At 41.9% G+C, this 22,150-nt stretch overlaps 1 protein-coding gene across 4 annotated transcripts in view; it reads right to left on the bottom strand.

Annotated features, from left to right (window-relative positions):
• EBF1 (EBF transcription factor 1) overlaps window positions 1-22,150 on the bottom strand; it is a 557,364-nt gene that overhangs the window by 186,641 nt on the left and 348,573 nt on the right. For all 4 annotated transcript variants that reach the window (XM_030211898.1, XM_030211896.1, XM_030211897.1 and 1 more), the window contains exon 7: window positions 11,368-11,449. In XM_030211898.1, coding sequence (XP_030067758.1) covers window positions 11,368-11,449 — 82 coding nt within the window. The remainder of the gene's footprint in view (window positions 1-11,367; window positions 11,450-22,150) is intronic.

Below are 22,150 nucleotides of genomic sequence, written 5' to 3' on the forward strand. Positions count from 1 at the left end.
TTGGCATCTATGAACCTACATATAGGGACACCCATTTATGCCATGTCAATAGCAGGTGTAAATGCGAACACCTAAATGTGGCACCTCAACATGTAACTTAGGGGCACTTTTACCAAATAGCAGTAAAAAGTGGCCTTCCTGTGACCTTATGTGGGTCATTCTGGTGCACTAAGACCATTTTTACTACTGGGGTAAAATGGCTAAATTTTCTATTTTTAGTATTTATGGTCATGTGCTAATTTTGTCCAGGAAAAAGCACAAAGGGCTCTCAAGAACGGAATAGGTGTGCTTTATTAATGACCCGACAAGGGCCATGTTTCGGCGTAAATTAACACCTGCTTAGGGGTCAATTCAACCAAGCAATACTCAGTACATAAGTTGTTGCTCAAAAAGTAGTTGCTTCGCACAGTAAAAAGTTCACTCTGAAGACAGGAGAATGAGTCCGGAGCATTACCGTGAATGTGTCAGGTTTGATTGTGGGAGCACCTTAGCTAGGAATGCTTGATAAAATGCTTTTCCAGCACCATGGACAGATGTGCCTCTAATAGAAAGAGCTAATCGGAGCCAGCATTTGATCCAGAAAATCATTAAGACCCCTGAGGTAGGCTTTTTTGCCAAAACACAGTGCTGTGTCAGGTCTCTTGAAGAATAAAAGCTTTATTTTCTCAATTAATCATCCTGCTGTTATCCTTATGAAAGAGCCTTTCCTGTGTGCTCCTGTAAGCAGTGCATCATGGTCCTCCGCTTTGGCGATGCTCCCGCTTAGTTTTTCACATACCAAGACAGTAATGTAGTGAACTTCACTCCTAAGCCAAGTTATGAATATGATTTCAGTCTCTCAAATTTGCTGCTAACACTCACCATAGTACCTGTATCATGCCAAAGAGCTTCCTTCTGAAGTTCATAAGGAGAAACCGATTTAATTTTCAATGGAAAGAAACTTCTAGAGTAAGAGATCATCATAGGGGGCTTCAAAGGGGTAGACTCTGGAATATTTCTTCACGGAGAGGGTGATGGGTACATGGAACACCTTTCCAGTGAAGATGGTGGAGGCAGAAACAGTTAACAGAATTCAAGAAAGCCTGGGATGAGCACAGAAGCTCTCCTACTTGCAAGAGACTGAAAAGAAAGCTAAAGGTCAACTGGGGTCTATGTTACTGCGACAGGAGGTATACTGGGCAAACAAGATGGACCAAATAGTCTTCATCTGTTGTCATACCCTATGCTTATATAAAAGAGTCTCTAATTGAACCACTTGTAAAACTAATTGTAGCTTCAAGGGCTTCAGTTCCAATTCCCAGGCATAGCTCAGTTGTGCTTAAATGAGGTGATGCAATGGCTTAAGATGAGTGGGCTTACAGTAAATTAAAAATACAACAGAGACATTAAAGATGGGGAAACTGTGATAAAATAAATTGGGATGCTGAGGAGAAGGCAGGAAGGTGTGAAGAATTTGGGGGTTATCATGGCTGAGCAATATTGGGGGGGGGGGGGGGGAGATGTACGGTGACACCTAGTGATTGATCCATGTAGTGTGTGTCTAGGTCTACAGTGAAATCTTGTGGTTTAAATGTAAAATGCATTCTTTCAAATCAACAGTAACTAATGGTTAGATACACTACCACACTTGATTTCATTTCATTTACTCTTTCTAAATCAACAGAATGTTTAGAAACCACGCCATTCAAACTGCCTCTCCCACGACAGAGCCACATACACACAAATATTTAACCCACCTATACAAGCATACAATTTTTATTATCTGGGTATATCCTAGTATCTTGGGCTCTATTTGCTGCTTTGAATAGCTAGGAAGGGGAGTTGGAAGATACGGGAAAGGGAATGGGATTTTATATACTGCCTTTCTGTGGCAATCAAAGCAGTTTACATATTATATATAGGTACTTGTTTTATGCCTGGGGCAACAGAGGGTTAAGTGCCTTGCCCTGAGTCACAAAGTGCTGCACTGGGAATCAAACCCAATTCTCCAGGTTCTCAGGCTAAGCTATTCCTCCACTCTCTCTCTAATATTTTTTGGAAGAGTTTGGAGGAGGGTGGGGAGGAGTAGGGTGTTTATAACTGTACACAGCTTCGATAGTTTTTATAAACTTGTATAGAGGTGTGGTAGCCGTGTTAGTCCACTCTTAAAGGTTATCAACAGAAATCAAACAAAATAAAACATGGAAAAGAAAATAAGATGATACCTTTTTTTATTGGACATAACGTAATACATTTCTTGATTGACGAAGAAGGGCAACCTTCGAAAGCTAATCAAGAAATGTATTAAGTTATGTCCAATAAAAAGGTATTATCTTATTTTCTTTTCCATGTTTTATTTTGTTTGATTTCTATTGATAACCTATACACTTGTAGACAGTATATATAAATGGAAAATAAACAAACACACAGAGGGGTTGGCAAGAATTTTGTGAACCACACTCCCCATGTTTTCCCCATTTTTTTGTTATCACTACAGATTTGTGAAAGATTCAACAAACCAAGAGAAGAAACAAGGAAAGACTGAAACAATCACTAGAAAAAAACAGAGGAGGCTGTGACAGAAGAGGATTCCAGCTACCCAGGAAGAGTAGACTGGATGGTCACAAGGAGTCAAGGAGTCTAAAGACCTGCATTATACTTGAACTAATAATTTTGGGCCTGATATTCAAAGGATTTACACTGCTGACCTTGAGAGACTTATGCTTCTAAATTGGCCTCTTTGAAATTTTACCTGGGCTCCCTCTCTGCTCATATCCAGCAGATCGCCAAGACCTGTCGTTTCTTTCTTTACAACATCCGTAAAATCCGCCCCTTTCTTTCCGAGCACTCTACCAAAACCCTCATCCACACCCTTGTCACCTCTCGCTTAGACTACTGCAATCTGCTTCTTGCTGGCCTCCCACTTAGACACCTCTCCCCTCTCCAATCGGTTCAAAACTCTGCTGCCCGTCTCGTCTTCGGCCAGGGTTGCTTTACTCATACTACCCCTCTCCTCAAGTCGCTTCACTGGCTCCCTATCCGTTTTCGCATCCTGTTCAAACTTCTTCTACTAACCTATAAATGTACTTATTCTGCTGCTCCCCAGTATCTCTCCACACTCGTCCTTCCCTACACCCCTTCCCGTGCACTCCGCTCCATGGATAAATCCTTCTTATCTGTTTCCTTCTCCACTACTGCCAACTCCAGACTTTGCACCTTCTGTCTCGCTGCACCCTACGCCTGGAATAAACTTTCTTAGCCCCTACGTCTTGCCCCATCCTTGGCCACCTTTAAATCTAGACTGAAAGCCCACCTCTTTAACATTGCTTTTGACTCGTAACCACTTGTAACCACTCACCTCCACCTAAATCAAAGTAGGGTATACACAAAATTAGCACATATGAGTTATCTTGTTGGGCAGACTGGATGGACCGTGCAGGTCTTTTTCTGCCATCATCTACTATGTTACTATGTACCCTCCTCTCCTCCTTCCTGTACACATTAATTGATTTGATTTGCTTACTTTATTTTTGTCTATTAGATTGTAAGCTCTTTGAGCAGGGACTGTCTTTCTTCTATGTTTGTGCAGTGCTGCGTACGCCTTGTAGCGCTATAGAAATGCTAAATAGTAGTAGTAGTGGCTGAGTGCCTAAATCTCACTAAACTCCTAAACTGAAGAGCAAAAAAATGGTTGGCAACAGAGGTAGATTTAGGGCATGGAAAAAAGTTTTTTTTTTTATTTGTTACATTTGTATCCCACATTTTCCCACCTATTTGCAGGCTCAATGTGGCTTACATGGTTAGGCAAAAAGTAGTGTGGCTTAGTGCAGTGGGCTTTGATCCTGGGGGACTGGACTTGATTCCCACTGCAGCTCCTTGTGACTCTGGGCAAGTCACTTAACCCTCCATTGCCCTAAGCACAAATAAGTACCTGTATATACTATGTAAGCTGCTTTGAATGTAGTTGCAAAAACCACAGAAAGGCAGTATATCCCCATGTCCATTTCCCTATTTGAGATTCTACATGGAATGTTGCCAGTGGAGTAGTAGCCTAGTGGTTAGTGCAGCAGACTTTGATTCTGGGGAACTGGGTTCATTCCCACTATAGCTCCCTGTGACTCTGGGCAAATCACTTAACCCTCCATTAATACAAAATAAGTACCTGTATGTAAACTGCCTTGATTGTAAGCACATTTACTTATTTCTGATCTGACAAGAGCTAATAAAAAAATGTATGAAGTTAGTCCAATAAAAAAGGTATTATTTTCTTTTCTATGTTTTATTTTATTCTATTTCTATTGACTGCTTTTAGAAGTGGACTAACACTGCTACCACATCTCTCTAAGGTAAGCACAGAAAGGCAGTATATCAAGTCCCAATCCCTTTCCTGTAAGTACTGATTTTCAGCATTAGGCTCATAAATCTAAGCAAATGAATGGTTAAAACAATGCGAATGAAAGTAAACTTAGACATCTGAGATTACACAGAGTCAACTGCTTCAAGGGGATTTGAACTCAGCTCTAGAACATCCATCCCTGATCCTTATTCCCCATGTCCTCTGCACTCCTCATCTGAATTTCTCCATATCCTTCTCACTTTTCCTTAGCAGCACATGAATCTGGGGAAGATCTGAACCAGTGTTAACAGCCAGCTGCAGGTCACTAATGACAGGGGAAACCTTTCCTGCCTTCTTGTTAGCTTTTCAAAAATAAACCCTGTGGTATTTTACTGGATTTCAACATTTCACAGATATGGGTGAATTACCCCAGACTGTAAATGGTTGTGTTTATAAGCTTTTATCCTGAAGGCAAAAGCTGTAAAGTAGTGAAATATTATAAAACGACAGAAACATCCTAATCAGTGGGGACTGACAAGAATATTTGCTTAGGTAACAAGGAAGCCATTCAATCCTTCTAAAACCTACTGTAGATCTTACAAAGACTTCCACTAGAGGTCACAGCAGCCAGCATGGGCAGCAGTGACTGGGGATTGCCCCTGCCCAAACTATGCCAGTAGACCATCACTGATTGTAAAGTAGGCCCAGGAGAGAGCCTACGGGAAGGTCCAGGGGAGGGAATGGGGCAAATCTCTATTCAGACGGGAAGGGGAAACTGTTCTTGTTTGGGGAGGGCAGGAGGAGGAAGTTGAGTGAGTGGAGGGGGGGGGGGGGGGGAAAGCACTATAGGGCAACTGCACAAAGTTTCAGTTTCAGCCAAAAATGTACCAGCAATTTTGGCCAAACAAGGCCGAATACCAATTCCGGGCCCAAAACCAAAATTTGGTCGGCCTCTATTGGTCACATTTTGAGAATACAGTTCTAAATATCGTCATTCTGCCACACAGAAGCAGAACTCATTGTAGAGTCTTCTCAGTCACTGAACCTTCTGCTAAAATCTGGATTTTCTTCCATAGCTCTCCCCCAAATAAGGTTGTCTTTTACAAAGGTGCGGTAGCGATTTTAGTGAACGCTAAATGCTAGAGACGCCCACAGGAATATACGGGCATCTCTAGCATTTAGCACATGCTTATTTTTAGCCTGCAGTAAAAACGCTAGCACGCCTTTGTAAAACAGGTTTACCATGAAGTCAGTAAGTTTCTCAGACTTGTCTGTTTGAGTGGCCTAGTGGTTAGGGTGTGGACTCTGGTCTTGGAGAACTGGGGAACTGAATTCAATTCCCACTTCAGGCACAGGCAGCTCCTTGTGACTCTGGGCAAGTCACTTAACCCGCCATTGCCCCAGGTACAAATAAGTACCTGTATATGTAAGCCACATTGAGCCTGCCATGAGTGGGAAAGCGCGGGGTACAAAAATAAAAGGACCCCTAGTAAAACTTGAGAAAGCTTTGCAGAAGTGGTTGGGAGGCGGGGATAGTGCTGGCCAGACTTATACAGTCTGTGCCCTGAAGAGGACAGGTACAAATAAAAAGTAGCACATATGAATTTATCTTGTTGGGCAGACTGGATGGACCGTGCAGGTCTTTTTCTGCCGTCATCTACTATGTTATGTTACTATGTTTGCATGCCACCAGATTCTAGAAGAATTATATTTTTAAAAATCACAAAATGTTAACTACACTAAAAGAAATTCCTTGACACTTTCAATTCACTCTTGGCCAAATATATATATGTCTATTTTCTCCTTCTCATGATATAAATTACGCTCTCCACAGTTGGACATATTTGAAATAATTTATCTGGAATGTCATTCTGTGCCAGATTTTCTTTCTATCTTTTTTTTATTTTGAATATTTAAATGTAAAATAAACAATTCATCGTATTTCCGGAGCCATGAGCTGTCTGACAATGTTGCAGAAGGATTCTGTAAATAGAGGCATTCTTTTATACCAGAAAAGTGAAACATGTTTAACTCAAAAACATATCCTTAAAATAATACATCACTTCCTTCTCAAAAAGCAACCTAAATACCATTTCATGTTGGTGTCAATTACAAATTAAGGGGCTCTTAACATATGGGGAGGGTCCTTGGTAAAAGATGCCCTTCGGTGGTGTCAGCGCACGGGTTTGCCGCATGTCGCGGCTCCGTCTTACCACCACTGGCAAAAGGCTTTTTTTTCCGGAAGGAAATGGCCGTTCACTAAGCCAAGACATTGGCATGCAGCCATTTCCTGGGGGAGTCCTTAGCACCTCCTATTTAGGAGGCAACAAGGGCTCCGGACATAGCCCAGAGGTAACCGGGCAGTACACGACTCTGCCCAATTACCGCTGGGCATGCCCCCTGCGCTAGAAAATACAAAAGTATTTGCTAGCATTGTAATTGCCGTGCGTCAGAAACCAGAATTGCTGCTGGGTAGTAGGGCCAATTTGGTTTACGGTGATGCAGTGGTACAGCAACCGTAAAATGCATTACAGTATTTTGCCTGTTACTATGCAGTAACTCACATGTTAGCTGTTTTTCAAAAATATTTTTGGAGGATTCATATCATGGGTGGAGAGTGGGCACAAAGGGTTATCTAGTTAGCACATTAGAATTAGCATGCATTAACTGGAAAAACACTTGGTCAACAGACAGCCCTTAGCACCTTCTAATTAGGAGGCGGTTCGTGCTCCCGTGTTAATTTTTTGCAAGTACTGCGTGCTAATGCGAGCATTAGCACACAACCTGCACAAGAAAAGATCAAGCCTTGAAAATATGATGCAGTAAATCTGGGGGACTATTTGGGGGCCTGGTCACTGGAATGCTTTAAAATCTGGGCTTAACGTGTTTTAATGCAGGACTTTCCCTCACGGTCAGCCCAGATGTTCCGCAGCAGTATTTAGGTCTTTTTAAATAATTGTTTTTTGGCAGGTCCCACACTCATTTTTCTATTAGTGTGTGGGACTTGCAAAAAAATATATCGAGGGAGCACTTACTACTTTCTGTTTAGGTCAGCACCCACCCCGGGAATCTCTATATTGTGCCTAGCATTCCATGCTGAAATCCAAGCATATTCAATAACAGTGCATATAACTTAATTGGCTTAACAAGCCAATCAGAATTGATAATAGGGCTTAACAAGCAATTATGAGCACTAATTTGCAATAATGTGAATTTGCGTGCATAACTCGCTAAGCATATTAATGAATGCATCCAAAAAGGAGCATAGCAATGGGAGGGGAACTGGGCGTGTCGTAGGCGTTCCATGGTTATAGAATACACCTGCTCTGCGCATAATTTAGGTGTCAGTATTTACACCAAGTTTTACTTGGCATAGATGGATGTGCCTATAGTTGGGCACAGTCATGGCTGCTACGGGTATTCTCTATACTGCACATAATTCTAAACAGAGTTTATAGAATTTGCCTATATTCCACATGGATTTTTCAGGTGCCCTATATAGAATCTAACCCTAAGTACTATTATTATTATTTGTTACATTTCTATCCCACATTTTCCCACCTATTTGCAGACTCAATGTGGCTTACATTGTACCGTAGAGTTGTACAACATCTACGATAGAGAAACAAATACATAGAGTTGATGTAGTCGAATAAGGTTCATGTGTTAGAGACACATTGGGAATTATATAAAGGAAGAGTTATGTATAGTCTGTTACAAGCTGTGGTTTCGTTGTGTTGCAGGGTTTCGACACTTAAGTTGGGTCGCTGGGGTATGCCTTTTTGAACAGGTTATGGCACACGCCTCCTGAAAAATTACAAAAATGCCATGAGCATGTGTAACTTACTGTATTCTGTAAGTTGTGCACATAAGTGGCAACCCCACCCATGCCCCTGCTAAGCTCCACCAATGTGAATGCCCCTTGCATTTATGCACAGTGCCACTTAACGTGTGACCTTACAGAATAGTGCCTAAGTATTTTGCTGCCACTTAGGTGTGGAAGTGTACCCAGGAAAGTAATAATATTCTGTACACTTATGTGCTCAAGTGCTATGGAAATTGGGCCAAATTCTATAAATGGCACCTGAAAAATTGGTGCCAAAAAAATCACACGCTTAGCGCGATTCTATAAACTACACCTAAAGTTAGGCATACTTTATAGAATATGCGCATGTGCCATTCATGTGCCTAAAATTTAGGCGCAAACATTTAGGCCACGTAAAACCAGGTCTAAATACCTGCGTCTAACTTAGGCGCACATCGGGTATATTCCATAACAGTGCGCATAGTTTTTTGGAACGTCCATAACCTACCCATTCCATGCCCCTTGGCCACGCGACCTTTTTGGCTGCGTGCATTAGAATTTAGGTGCACCGCATTATAAAATATGCCTAGAAAGTTGTGTGCGTAAATTCTAATTAAAGCCAATTAGTGCCACTAATTGGTTGTTAATTACCAATTATTGGCACTGATTGGCTTGTTAATCAATTAAGTTGTGTGCACATGCAAGTTCTGGGATAGTATGTAATCTCTTCACACATAGTGCGCTCTCTTTCAAAAGACTATGCACTCAATGATTTTGTTTCCATTTTGAAAAAATGGCCAAACATACATTCCTGGAAATGACATGGGAGATGATATGAAATAAAACATTTTCTGGCAGCCCATCCTGCATTACTATGCCCAAGCAGGGATCTCTCTCTAGTTTGAACAGCCCAAATCCTGGTGACCTACAAATTGAAGAATAAGAAAAGTTGTGCCGAATCAGCTTAAGTTCCATCCAGCCCCAGTATCCTGTATCAAACAGTAGCTAGTCTGGGTCATAAGTACCTGGCATTTTCCAAAAGCAAATCTATCTTATAGCTCATTTCCAGGGTTATGTGATGGCTTTCCCTGCACCGATTGTGGTGTTTACAAACTGATTCTCAGTATCTTCCTTCAGCCAGTGCAACATAAAACAGGGGAAGGATAATCTGCAGGTTTAATGCAACTCTCTTCTCTCCCTTGACTTAAATTTGGCACATCTCAATGCTTCCAGCTCCCTACAGAAATTCCTTTTTTTTCTAACTCCCCCTTATTTTATTCCTTCCATTTTATATCATTCTCTTTCTCAGTCTTTCTATTGTTCTTGATTCCTCCAACCCCATCTTTCCTTTACTTTATTCCTAGAACCTTAGCCTGGTTCATCTCAAATTATCTCTGTTTCATGACCCATAGCATCTGTCATGTGAGTGGGATTGCAGCGAGATAGGTGCTGGTCCTATTAAAGCCCTGGCTGTCTCTCGTTGTCCTGATAACAGACATTTGTAATCGGTGCTGCTGGGATCAAGTCTCTCAGGTCAGGATCAGGAGGGATACTGGCTCATTAATGCTGCCTAAGTTGTATGACTTTTTTTTGTCCTGAGCCTGGCACTGCTATAAATGAAACCAATAGCTGTCAGTTATGTATCATGGTAAACAAGGCCTCACGGCTCTATTTCAGGAAGGCAGTTGCTCGTAACAACAGAGCAACAAGTTCAAGAAAAAAAAAAAGAATGACACCAAGGGAATAGGGGTGGGGGGAGAAGAAAAGCCCAACATACTGGTGCCGAATGGAAATTCAGGCAGAATTAATAGTGCACTGTATGGAAGTATGGGCAGCACAACTGCCGGGGCTGAAAGTGATTAATTTCTGGAAAATGTTAAGGTCACGTTAATTGACATGACCTGTGTAATTAAGCAGGCTCTGTTTACACGCTGAGAAGCTCAAGCACTGCGAAGCTGGGCTGGTTTGACAGAATGTCTTTACAAGTCAAGAGATCAACCACCTTCCTTATGTCCCAGCCAGTCACCTACACAGACTCCTGACTGCTGCTCAGTAGAAGACACAAAGGAATTTCCATATGAAAATTAGCCTGGGGCCCACTGGGGAGCTGGAATTTGGCAGTACATGGAGCATCAAGAAGAGAGGGGCCTGGAGTCCTTTTCTTGTCCATTCATGAAGGATGTACAGGAACATGGCTACGGTTGTCAGATACGGTTAGTACATAAGTAATGCCATACTGGGACAGACCAAAGGTCCATCAAGCCCAGCATCCTGTTTCCAACACTGGCCAATCCAGGTCACAAATACCTGGCAAGGTCCCCAAAAAGTACAAAACATTTTATACTGCTTATCCCAAAAATAGTTAGTGGATTTTCCCCAAGTCCAATGTAATAATGGTCTATGGACTTTTCCTTTAGGAAGCCGTCCAAACCTTTTTTAAACTCTGCTAAGCTAACCACCTTTACCACATTCTCTGGCAATGAATTCCAGAGTTTAATTACACGTTGAGTGAAGAAATATTTTCTCCAATTCGTTTTAAATTTACTACTTTGTAGCTTCATCGCATGCCCCCTAGTCCTAGTATTTTTGGAAAGCGTAAACAGATGCTTCACATCTACCCGTTCAACTCCACTCATTATTTTATAGACCTCTATCATATCTCCCCTCAGCTGCCTTTTCTCCAAGCTGAAGAGCTCTAGATGTTTCAGCCTTTCCTCATAGGGAAGTCATCCCATCCCCTTTATCATTTTCGTCGCCCTTCTCTGTACCTTTTCTAATTCCACTATATCTTGCACATTTTTGAAAGGATTGCCCACCAATATCTAGAACTGTGGTTCCCAAACCTATCTTGCAGCATCCCCTCGAGAGGTGGAGTTTCAGGTTGTGTACAATGAATACATGTAAGATCAACTAGGCAAGCGTTCCCCTGAATTCTTTAACCATGCGCGTAGATTTGATTGATTGTCCCAACACACCCACCCTTCTCCCATTGCCGTGTCCCCTTTTTGTCTACGCGCGCTGGAATTTACATGCACCTCTTTTTAGAATACGCCTAAAAAGATGTGCATATAAATTCCAATTATTGGCAGTTAGTGTTAATAATTGGTTATAATCGGCCACATCAATACTAATAGGCTTGTTAACCAATTGAGGCTCTCTGAACTGAATGTCAGCCAAACCTGCTCCGTTGCAACATGGACCTGATTTGGCTCTGGAATCGAAGAGAGTAAAGACAAGATGCACTGACCTGAAATCGTCGCATGTCCCGAGGATTCCCTGCATTTTTTAGGCAATTTTGGTTACATTTGAGAAAAAATTTCAAGAAGAATCTGCAGAAAAAGAGACAAATTATTTTAATTAAAATCAAACAATGCACTGATGAAGTTCATGATGGGCACCATCCTAATATCCGTGGCACATCAGTATTCAAAATTGGAGGATATGGAAGATTCATCTTGTAAATGTGCACCTTATTTGAAGGAAGTTGCCCCCAATATTTAAAACCATTTAACCAGCCAGGAACAGCACCTGAGTGGTTAAATGGCACTTAACCATCTATCCGGCAATAATCAGCATGGGATAACCAGCTATCCCCTGCTGAATACTCCCGGTTAGCAGCTAACAGATAACCATCTATATCACATGATATAGCCGGCTATCCCTGAATATTTAAAGCAATAGCCAGCTACTATAGACGGCAACATGTGGCCGCTTAAATAGCTGGAATATCTTTGGTCAGTTTAAACTTAACAGGCTATCTCTGAATATCATCTTAGCCAGTTAACTTTAAACTGGCCAAAAATAAGCCAGATATTCAATGCTGATCACCGGAAATGGACCAGCATTGAATATCCAGGCTGACCGCTGATAGTGGGAGTTAGCCAGGCTCCCTCCCTCAGTCTGAATATCAGCCCCCATGCCCAAGGGTTAAATAAAGGGGCTTAATCTGGACAGGACACTTATTTACAATAAATGCCAGACACAGGAGTCATACATGCCTACTGGATACTACATATCTAAACCTTTCCTCTTTCCAAATAATTGGTGTTCCTTTCTCACTGATTTTCTTATTCATTGTATATTACATAAGTATTGCCATACTGGGACAGACCAAAGGTCCATCAAGCCCAGCATCCTGTTTCCAACAGTGGCTTTTAATAATGGTCTTTGGACTTTAGAAAGCCAGCCAAACCTTTTTTAAACCCCGCTAGGCTAACTGCCTTTACTACATTCTCTGGCAATGAATTCCAGCATTTATTTACACACTGAGTGAAGAAATTTTTCATTGCTTTGTTATCCTATGAGGAAAGGCAGTATGTTAAAAACAAAACAAAATCATAAACCATAAAATAAATAGGGGTGAGCAGCCAGAACATTTTCATTTCATGTCGTTTCTAGAAATGTTTATTTTGTTCAGGGGTTTTTTTTTTTTTGCCTTATCGTTTATCATTCGTTTATCCTTTATTAAAATTCCCTAAATCTGCTTTTATCATTAAAGCAAATCAAGGCAGAGAACAATAAATCAAAACAAAATAAAATAAAATAGTCTGAAAAGAACGCCAGAATCAGATAGGACAGTATATCAAACACAAGAAAAATCATTCAAAGAAAATTAAAAATGTCCGCTCTTTCAGAAACAGATTGCACTCTTTTGGAACGAGCATGCACTCTTTCAAAGGAGTGCAATTCTTTCAGAAGGGTGCACACTCCTTGCGAAAAGTGCATACATGCAGAATGGCTCCTGCATGCATGCACTATCACAGTAACATAGTAGATGATGGTCCATCCAGTCTGCCCAATAAGATAAACTCATTACATATGGTATGAAGTGATACATCATATGTATACTTGATCTTGATTTATCCTTGACATTTTTAGGACACAGACCATAGAAGTCTGCCCAGCACTGGCCCCGTTCCAAAATTTCTGAAGTCGCTGTCAAAGCCCATGAATAGCTCCACTCCAGCCCATCCAGATCTATTCAGCCTCGATCAGGGCATGGACCGTAGAAATCTGCCCAGCACTGGCTTTCCTACCTAATCTCTGCTAAACCTCTTTGGATCCGATCCTTCTAAACAGGATTCCTTTGTGTTTGTCCCACGCATTTTTTAATTCTGTTACCGTTTTCATCTCTACCACCTCCCGCAGGAGGGCATTCTAGGTATCTACCACCCTCTCAGTGAAAAAATAGTTCCTGACATTATTCCTGAGTCGGCCCCCTTTCAACCTCAATTCATGCCCTCTGTTCCACCTTCCCGTCTTTGGAAAAGGTTTGTTTGCAGATTAATACTTTTCAAATATTTGAGCGTCTGTATCATTTCACCTCTGTTTTCTCCTTTCCTCCACGGTATACATGTTTAGGTCAGCACATCTCTCCACATACATCTTGCTACATAAACCTTTTAGTTGCTTTTCTCTTAACTGCTTCAAGACTTTTTACACCCCTAGTGAGATAAGGCCTCCAAAACTAAACATAATACTCCAAAATACAACACAATGCCTGCTGTTTATTGTATACCAAACGTAAGTGTCCCATGCAGCCACCTAGAAGTTGAGATTTTCTATCATGGCTGGCTGTGCTTTTAAGTGTACACAGCCCAATGATGCATAACTCTGTGCAGTGTCTGTATTTATTTTGTCGATTGCTCTGTTTAAAAGACAGGAAAGATGAGTGGCACAGGCACAACAAAAGCAAACCTTCAGTAAGCTCGAAACAGTCAAGATTCTGGTGAAAAGCCTGCAAGTCATTCTGCTTGTACAGTTTTGACATAGCATAGCTTATGCCCAAACATTGTATTTCCTGCAACTTCAGTAATGAAAAAGAAAACCAAAAAACTGGCCCCAAAGCCCCTCATATAGCTGAAAATATCTTGTCAAAAAGCTCTGTGAGCCTTTTGTCTGGAGATGCTAAATAGAAAGATTTTGGCAGAAATGTCTGGGCAATTTTCCTTTCCACAGGTTTTTCTGTGGAATTTCGTTCCTTTCAGAACTGCAGGAAGATAGGTCTTTGGAGCAAAAGATGTTCTGGGATATGTTAACCAAAATGGCAACCAATAAGCTGTAGGTATGACCTTCTCACTGGACTAAGTACGTTGGCCACTAGCTTTTGAGAACTCGGCTCCTTTCATCAGGTGAGCACAACATCAAGGAAGGACAGGTAATAAAGTGCAGTGAAATTAAATCCCTGATGACTTATTTCTGGCCCTTTAGTTCTACATATCTATGTGAACTAATGCTTTGTCTGAAGATCTCAGTGACGAAACAGTGTGACAAGTCTGTGGCCGCGGCCAGAAGGATGCTAAGCTGCATAGAGGGAGGTATAACCAGCAGAAGAAAAGAGGTGTTGATGCCCCTGTAGAAGTCATTGGTGAGGCCCCACTTGGAGTATTGTGTTCAATTTTGGAGGCCATATCTTGCTAAGGATGTAGAAAGGTGAAGTGGTTCAGAGAAAAGCGATGAAAGTGGTATGGGGTTTGTACCACAAGACATATGAGGAGAGACTTGATGGCCTGAAGATGTATAGCCTGGAGGAAAGGAGACAGCAGTGATATGACACAGACATTCAAATATTTGAAAGGTATTAATTTACAAAGAAACCTTTTTCATAGGCAGGAAGGTGGTAGAACTAGAGGACATGAATTGAGGCTGTAGGGGGGCTGACTCAGGAATAATGTCAGGAAGTACTTTTTCACGGAGAGGGTAATAGATACCTGGAATGTCCTCCTGCAGGAGGTGGTGGAGATGAAAACAATAACAGAATTCAAAAATGCATGGGAAAAACACAAAGGACTCCTGTATGGAAGCCTTGGAACCGAACAAGGTTAGTGGTGATTAAATGGCAACACCAGTAACTGAGAAGCAAAGCCAGTGCTGGGCAGACTTCTACGGTCTGTGCCCTGATCATGGCTGGACAGATCATGGCACTCTCCAGATGGCACACTGGAAACAGCGAAAATGACTAGAAAATAAGTCTCTTGACAATGCTTAATGTGTCCAAGTTTTATTGTATAAATGTATAGACTCGACACGGCCATGTTTCGTCCGACTGGCCTGCTTCAGGAGTCTGTACAATAGCCAGTAGTTTGTGCTTCTAGTTTCACCACAGAAACAAGGCTGCTTTTGAGTGTGCGAAGATCAGTGTTCTTCTGTGCTTACATCGACTCTCCAGATGGACCAGTAGCATTTCTCTTCGGGTTAAAAGCGATCTTTTTTTAAAGCACAAAACCTTTTTTATTTTTAAAGATCCTATTCTCACTTATTTGATGGTTACTGCATTTTAAAGGTAATTTTTGTAAATAAATCACTTTTGAAATTGTTATTTGCTTGGAGCGTAACCTTTGCCCCTAACCAGAAGCATTTAAGCTAGTCTGAGCAACAGCATGGCAGATTCCACTAACCTGCTGGTGAGGAGAAAATGCTACTCCTTCATCCAGAGAGTGCTGAGTTTGTGAGTAATTGTGAAACCCTTTACTTGTGATTTTTATATTGCTTTTTTGAGATTGAACAAAGTGAAAATCTGTTTAGAAATGTTCCTTTTTCAAATATCCCTTTCCTTTGCTTTTTAACAACTTTTAATGTATGAGAATAGGATTTTACTACTGGGGAAAGTTGTCCTAAAATTCCCTTCTAGGTATGTGTCCCTTTAAGTGTCCTTTTCATTTGGTCACATTACTGATCTACACAAACATGCATGCTGTTTAAAAAAAATTGTTTTGCATGTTCATGTCGGTTGATAATTTATGACATAAAACTTATACTCTGCTGTTGTTCTGGGTCCTGTACACCCTTTTCACAATGATGTACTTACTCTTAATTTTTCATGTCACTACATGTGTCTTTTGATTTGATATTCTTATGCATGCAGTTTTAATTTATTATTGATACCAATGTTTGTTTTTAACTATATATGTCTAAATTAACAGTCCTTCCCCAGACACAGCCTGCTGAGGCAAAACGTGTCACACGTCAGGCACCTTGTTTGAATAAATTGCATTTTTCTTCACTTCCTGGTCTGCTTTGTATTGTTTGCAGATCATCCTTTCTGTATATCTACATAGATTTATGTGCATGTATGTTTGGGTATGTCTTCACATTTCAAAAACATGCAATGACCTGACTCAGAATTTGCAGAATGAATAATCAGTGACAATTTGGAGATCTTGAACCTTGACCAACCCTTGCAACTGGGAGAAGACTTTGAGCTGATGCCATGGATGGGTTTAGAGAGACAAGCAGATAGGACATAAATTCCAGCTAAGAAAAATGAAGTGTGGAGAGCTCAGGATCTGACACTTTAGAAATGAATCTTTGATGGCTTTCCTGTCAGCAGCTCATCATTAGTCTCTCAGCTATGGAGGGCACAGACATTGGATCCCTGGTCCCCTGAGCTGCCACTGCAGTGTGGAATGTTGGCAGAGGCAGAGAGAGCAGCTCCTTTATCCCACCATGAACTGGTAAAGGTCCCTCTGTGCTGGACTGTTTGCTAAAATAGAAAGCCACATCATCTGTTGCGAGGCAAAGGCAACCTTGTCAACTGATGCTTGGAGCTTGAAACAGGCCCTTATGTGGTGAGGTCTCATAGTTCTGTTTAGTGTGGGGGGTGGGGGGGAATCTATGCTCTACCCCAGGGCTTTGATAGATTTCTTCAGAGCTAGCTGGTACGGGTAACTTCTACAATCAAATGGGTAATGCTTGAAAATATCCACCCTGAAAGAAAGCTGAAATGCAAAATTCAGGAAAGATATTGGTAGCAGAATCTAAAAGTCAACTGTAAAGAATGAAATGAGCTGGTGGTTTGAACAATGACAAATAACCAAATAGAGAAACACTTTTGCAAATGAAAGCCAAGAACACCATATATTTTGCTAGAGCATGTCAGCAGTTGTATGCCTTTCACAGGTACTTTCAAAAACACGTCTTTTGTGGAAAGTGAGGATAATTTTTTATGACCAACAATATGAATCCCTGGATGATTGACATTAAAAATAAATACCCATATCTATATCTAAGATCTCTATCTCACAGAACATTTCCAAAAAGATGGTGCAAAGTAGTATTTACGGTCTATAAAAGCCCTAGTTCATGGTACCTAGTGAAAAGGATCCATTCTACACTTTGTGCATCCTGGCCAGGGCAGGAAACAGGCAGTGACCCCCTCAAACCTTCCAACATCCTGCTTTAATCAGAAATGGGCAAAATAATTGCAGTGCTAAGCGATGATAATCATAAACCCCACCTGAGCCCAGGCTTTATCGGGTGGCAATCTCATTAATAAACTGAGTTAAAATGACAATGTTCTCCATCCATGAGTTTACAGTTTTATCTCTAGATATTTCCCAATGGTGTCAGAAAGTGGGTGTTAGAAATTCTCAGAGCTGTGATATTCACCAGCTCATGGTGAGGGCACAGAGAAACAGGAGCAGAAAGCAGCTAATGCCGTGGAGCACCAGAGAAGGCTTTATAGGGTTAGCTGCTGATTATGTTTGCTATTAAATGTAATTAGAATCTCACAGGCACTAGAAGTCCAAGATGTTGGTACAGTTGGTTTCATTGCAAATATTCATTTTGAACTTCAGAATGTGGCAAACATCCCATCAGAACCCCACAGAATTGCCAAGCTACAGCTTAGAACAGCCTACAAAGACCTCTCTGGTACTGGTTGTTTATTGCCCATAAATCTTCCACTTAGTCATTCAGGAAGCCACACGCTACACACTGTGCAAGGACAGAGCAAAGAAGTGGCAGGTTGTCCTCACTCAGTACAGGTCTATGAAGTCTATCACTTCAGGGCTCTGTTCACTAGCATGCACTAACTAGCTAACGTGCATTAAGTTCCCTGTTTGTGACAATAAGTAAGAGAAGCAACTTTTCCTGCTGTATCAGAGACATCATCTTAAGCCCAGTGAGAGAATCGACAACTTCTATATCAGGTCAGAAACAGTCAGGGAAAGCAAAGTTAACAGTAATTTTCAGAGCCCTATATCTGAAACTGACCTGACTGAAAATGTACACACCAGCTTTCATGGTTTGTGTATGTTTCGCAGCACTGTTTGGTATGTGGTAAAGGCGGTTAGCTTAGCAGAGTTTTTAAAAGGTTTGGACGGCTTCCTAAAGGAAAAGTCCATAGACCATTATTAAATGGATTTGGGGAAAATCCACTATTTCTGGGATAAGCAATATAAAATGTTTTGTACATATTGGGGATCTTGCCAGGTATTTGTGACCTGGATTGGCCACTATTGGAAACAGGATGCTGGGCTTGATGGACCTTTGGTCTTTCCCAGTATGGCAATACTTATGTACTTATGTAATTGAAGTTAAAAACGTGAAGGGAAACTCTATAATTGCATGCCTTGCACGTATAAATGCAGCGAAAGGTGCCATTTATGTGACAAGTGCCCTAAGTGCTAGTCTATAAGGTTATGCGAAAGTGGTATAACTTGTAACTACGGGGGGTGGGGGGGGGGCTTACACATGGGTGGAACATGGACGTGTCTCCCACTTACATGCACAACTTATAGAGCACTATACGTTGCACACACTCCTTTAGAATGTATGACTAGCCATATTGGGTCAGACCAATGGTCCATTTAGCTCAGTATTCTGTTTCCAACAGTGGCCAAGCCAGGTCGCAAGTACCCAGAGACGGACTGACAGTGATCTGGGCCCCCAGGAAGAAGTTGTCATTGGGCCCTGGCTGCTGCCCCCCATCTTTTTTTTCAGAACCCCCCACCTGCCCACTAAAGCCCCCTGGGACTACCTTGAGGAGTCCTGGTGGTCTAGTGGCCTCTACAGGGGGCATGAAAGAACCCCATTCTTTCCTGCCCACCGCCGCTGCTCTACCTGGCTCAACTTCCTCTTGATGGCTACCGAGACTCCTGTGGCAGTCTCATGGGTCTTCTGAGACTGCCGCAGGAAGTCCTGGCAGCCATTTTTGAAGATGCAGTGGTGCCGGACAAAGCAGCACAGCAGGCAGGAAAGAGTGGGTGGGGTCCTTTGCTGTCCCCGAAGAGGCCACTAGACCACCATGACCCTTCAAAATAGGTCCAGGGAGGGCCCAGTGAGGCTCACAGGACTGTAGTATGTGGGGGGGGGGGAGAGGCACTGGGCCCTCAGGCAATGCCTGATTAACCGTATGGTCAGTCCACCCCTGCAAGTACCTGGCAGAAACCCTAACAGTGGCCCTTCGGTGTGCCCATTTACACCTGCCATAGACCTGTTGTAAGTGGGCATGCGTACATTTAGGCGTGCTGTTGCCGTTTACACTCATATTCTATAATGGAATCTGGATGCCCAGATGTTGTTACAGAATAGGCACTCCCCCCCCCCCCCCCCACTGCGTCAGGGTGCCTACATCTAACTGCCCTTTATAGAATTGCCACCCTAGATAATAAATAGGTCTCACTGAGAATAATGTAGCTTGCATGACTTAGCATGCATTAAATTGCATTAATATACTTTCCTAGGTTAATGCATGTTAATAAACAGAGACTATAAGCCAGCTTGGGCAGAGAAAGACCTACTGTACCTGTATCTGTTCCATGATGAGCTCGGATTTAAAAAGATGAAAATCATATTGAATATCCAAAATCAAAATCAAAATTTATGCCAGATGCAAAGAACAAATCATTAAGAAGCTTCAAACCGCTCAAAACACAGCAGCCAGACTCATATTTGGGAAAGCGAAATATGAAAGCCCCAAACCCCTAAGAGAAAAACTACACTGGCTCCCACTAAAAGAATGAATTGGGTTCAAAGTCTGCACCCTGGTTCACAAAATCGTCTACGGGGAAGCCCCGACCTACATGTCAGATCTTATAGACTTGCCTAGTAGGAACGCAAAAAGATCATCACACACATTCCTCAATCTCCACTATCCTAACTGTAAAGGGCTAAAATATAAATCCACATCCGCGACCAGTTTCTCATACATCTGCACGCAGCTATGGAACGCACTACCGAAGGCCATAAAAATAACGCAAGACCTAACCATCTTCTGAAGGTTACTGAAAACAGATCTTTTCAAGAAGGCATACCATAAACATCCATCTTAAACACTAAATAATAACATTATACACGATCTACACAAAACCGAACTCCTATCACATGACTGATTAACCTCTTTGCTATGAATAATCAAGCACTACCACTTTAAACCTTATATCGAATAGGATCTCTCTATAGCCGATGACCTAATGTATGTACAATCCAATTTATTACTCAGGAATCTTCATGCAATACCATAATGTATTCTTCTTTACCATGTATGTATGCACACGGTGTATATATATATATACCATGATCTGTCCCATACATGTTATGTTCCATGTATGTTCCAATTATGTTACCATATATGTATGCACCTTATCGCAATACCATTTGTAATTCTGTTACCCGGAAATGGCAAATGTAAGCCACATTGTGCCTGCAAATTGGTGGGAAAATGTGGGATACAAATGCTACAAATAAAAAATAAATAAAAAATAAGACCCTTCATTTGTAGACGTTTGTTAAAACCCAACCCATGGCACTGGATGATTTCCTTGAATTGAATAAACTGTCACTATCATACTGCAATGTTTCTAGGTCAGAAATTGTGAGGTTTTCCTGATTTGTGTAGAACTACACAGGATAGGTGTAAAAAAAAAATGTAGCTGCTGCCCAAGAAGCACGTAATCTGGGGTATGCAGGGTTTTCTCGGTTTTCGTTGTAAATGTATTGTTACCTGTAAAAATAATGGCTATATCTTTTTCGATGCACCGCAATCTCAAAAGTTTGTTGAAAGTAAAAAGGTCTTCACACGTAGATGCAGAGCCGGAGAAGATTTAACTGTTCCCACGGGAGGGATTGGAGGTAATTTAGATTGGGTTTGGTTATAGAAGTTGGAGGGAACCAGGCTTTTTTTTCAGGAATTATGATTTAAGTATGCCTTTATGAATCTCCTTTTTTTCCTCTGGACCCTGTTTATTATTTTCAATTCTTAGTGGGCAAGTATATATTTATTTATGCATGTCTTGCATGCTTTTCTTGAGATTTCCTCTTGTTACCACTTTGCCATTCAAATACTGTATGATGATTTGGTTGAAAATATTCAATAACTATAAAAAATGTAATAAACTGGATAAAGAGGCTCATTTTCAAAGCACAAAGACTTACAAAGTTACATAGATTACTTTGAAAATGAGCACCAAAATCCTATATAATAATTCTCACCTGGAACATTCTGAAGCTCACTCTGTGGGAGGGAAACACTGAAGGCTAGGCTGCTAGCAACACTCACTCTCACTCATGCACCACACTCACTCAGGACCCGCCCTCAGCCACGCCCCTTCCGGATATAATTCGCAACCCCAATGTTCTAAATGAAGCCTCAAAAGCCCCTCTAAACCGGAACAGTGAGGCACCAGAGATATCCTGTTTGCCCATGCCTGCAAATCGGAAGTCTGAACTCTGAAGCGCCGTATGCCCCGCCCTCGCGTCATGATGTCATGATGACGAGGGCGGACCACACTGCAGGAGACAAACGCGATCTGCAAATCGAAAGTCTGAACTCTGAAGCTACCAATGCCCCGCCCTCGCATCACAACGTCATGACGATGAGGGCGGACCACACTGCAGGAGACAAACGCGATCTGCAGCGCCCCATACTGCACAAATGTAACGTGCCATCTCGACGGAAACACCATCACAGAACTCGCAGGTGCCTCGAGGGGGATTGGGGGACAGCTGCTTCCATGACGGATGGGGGGGGGGTTGGGGACAACTGCCTCGCTGACGGCCGGTCGCGAGGCTCCAAACGCTATCTCCCCATGCCTGCAGGGTGCTTCGGGGACACCTGGCTCGCTGAACATGCCTCTACAGGCTGCAAACCCCATCTCCCCCTGCCCCAAAACCTTACTAGCGCCCGTTTCATCTCTCCCAGAAACGGGCCTTTCTTACTAGTATCTCTATAAATCTCTCCAGCCCAAACCAGTGCACACACTCAGTGGCAAAACCCCAAAATGTTTCTATCCGGGTTGCGTCATCTCAGC

This window comes from Microcaecilia unicolor, chromosome 8 (assembly GCF_901765095.1).
Source record: "Microcaecilia unicolor chromosome 8, aMicUni1.1, whole genome shotgun sequence".
NCBI classification, from domain to species: Eukaryota; Metazoa; Chordata; class Amphibia; order Gymnophiona; family Siphonopidae; genus Microcaecilia; species Microcaecilia unicolor.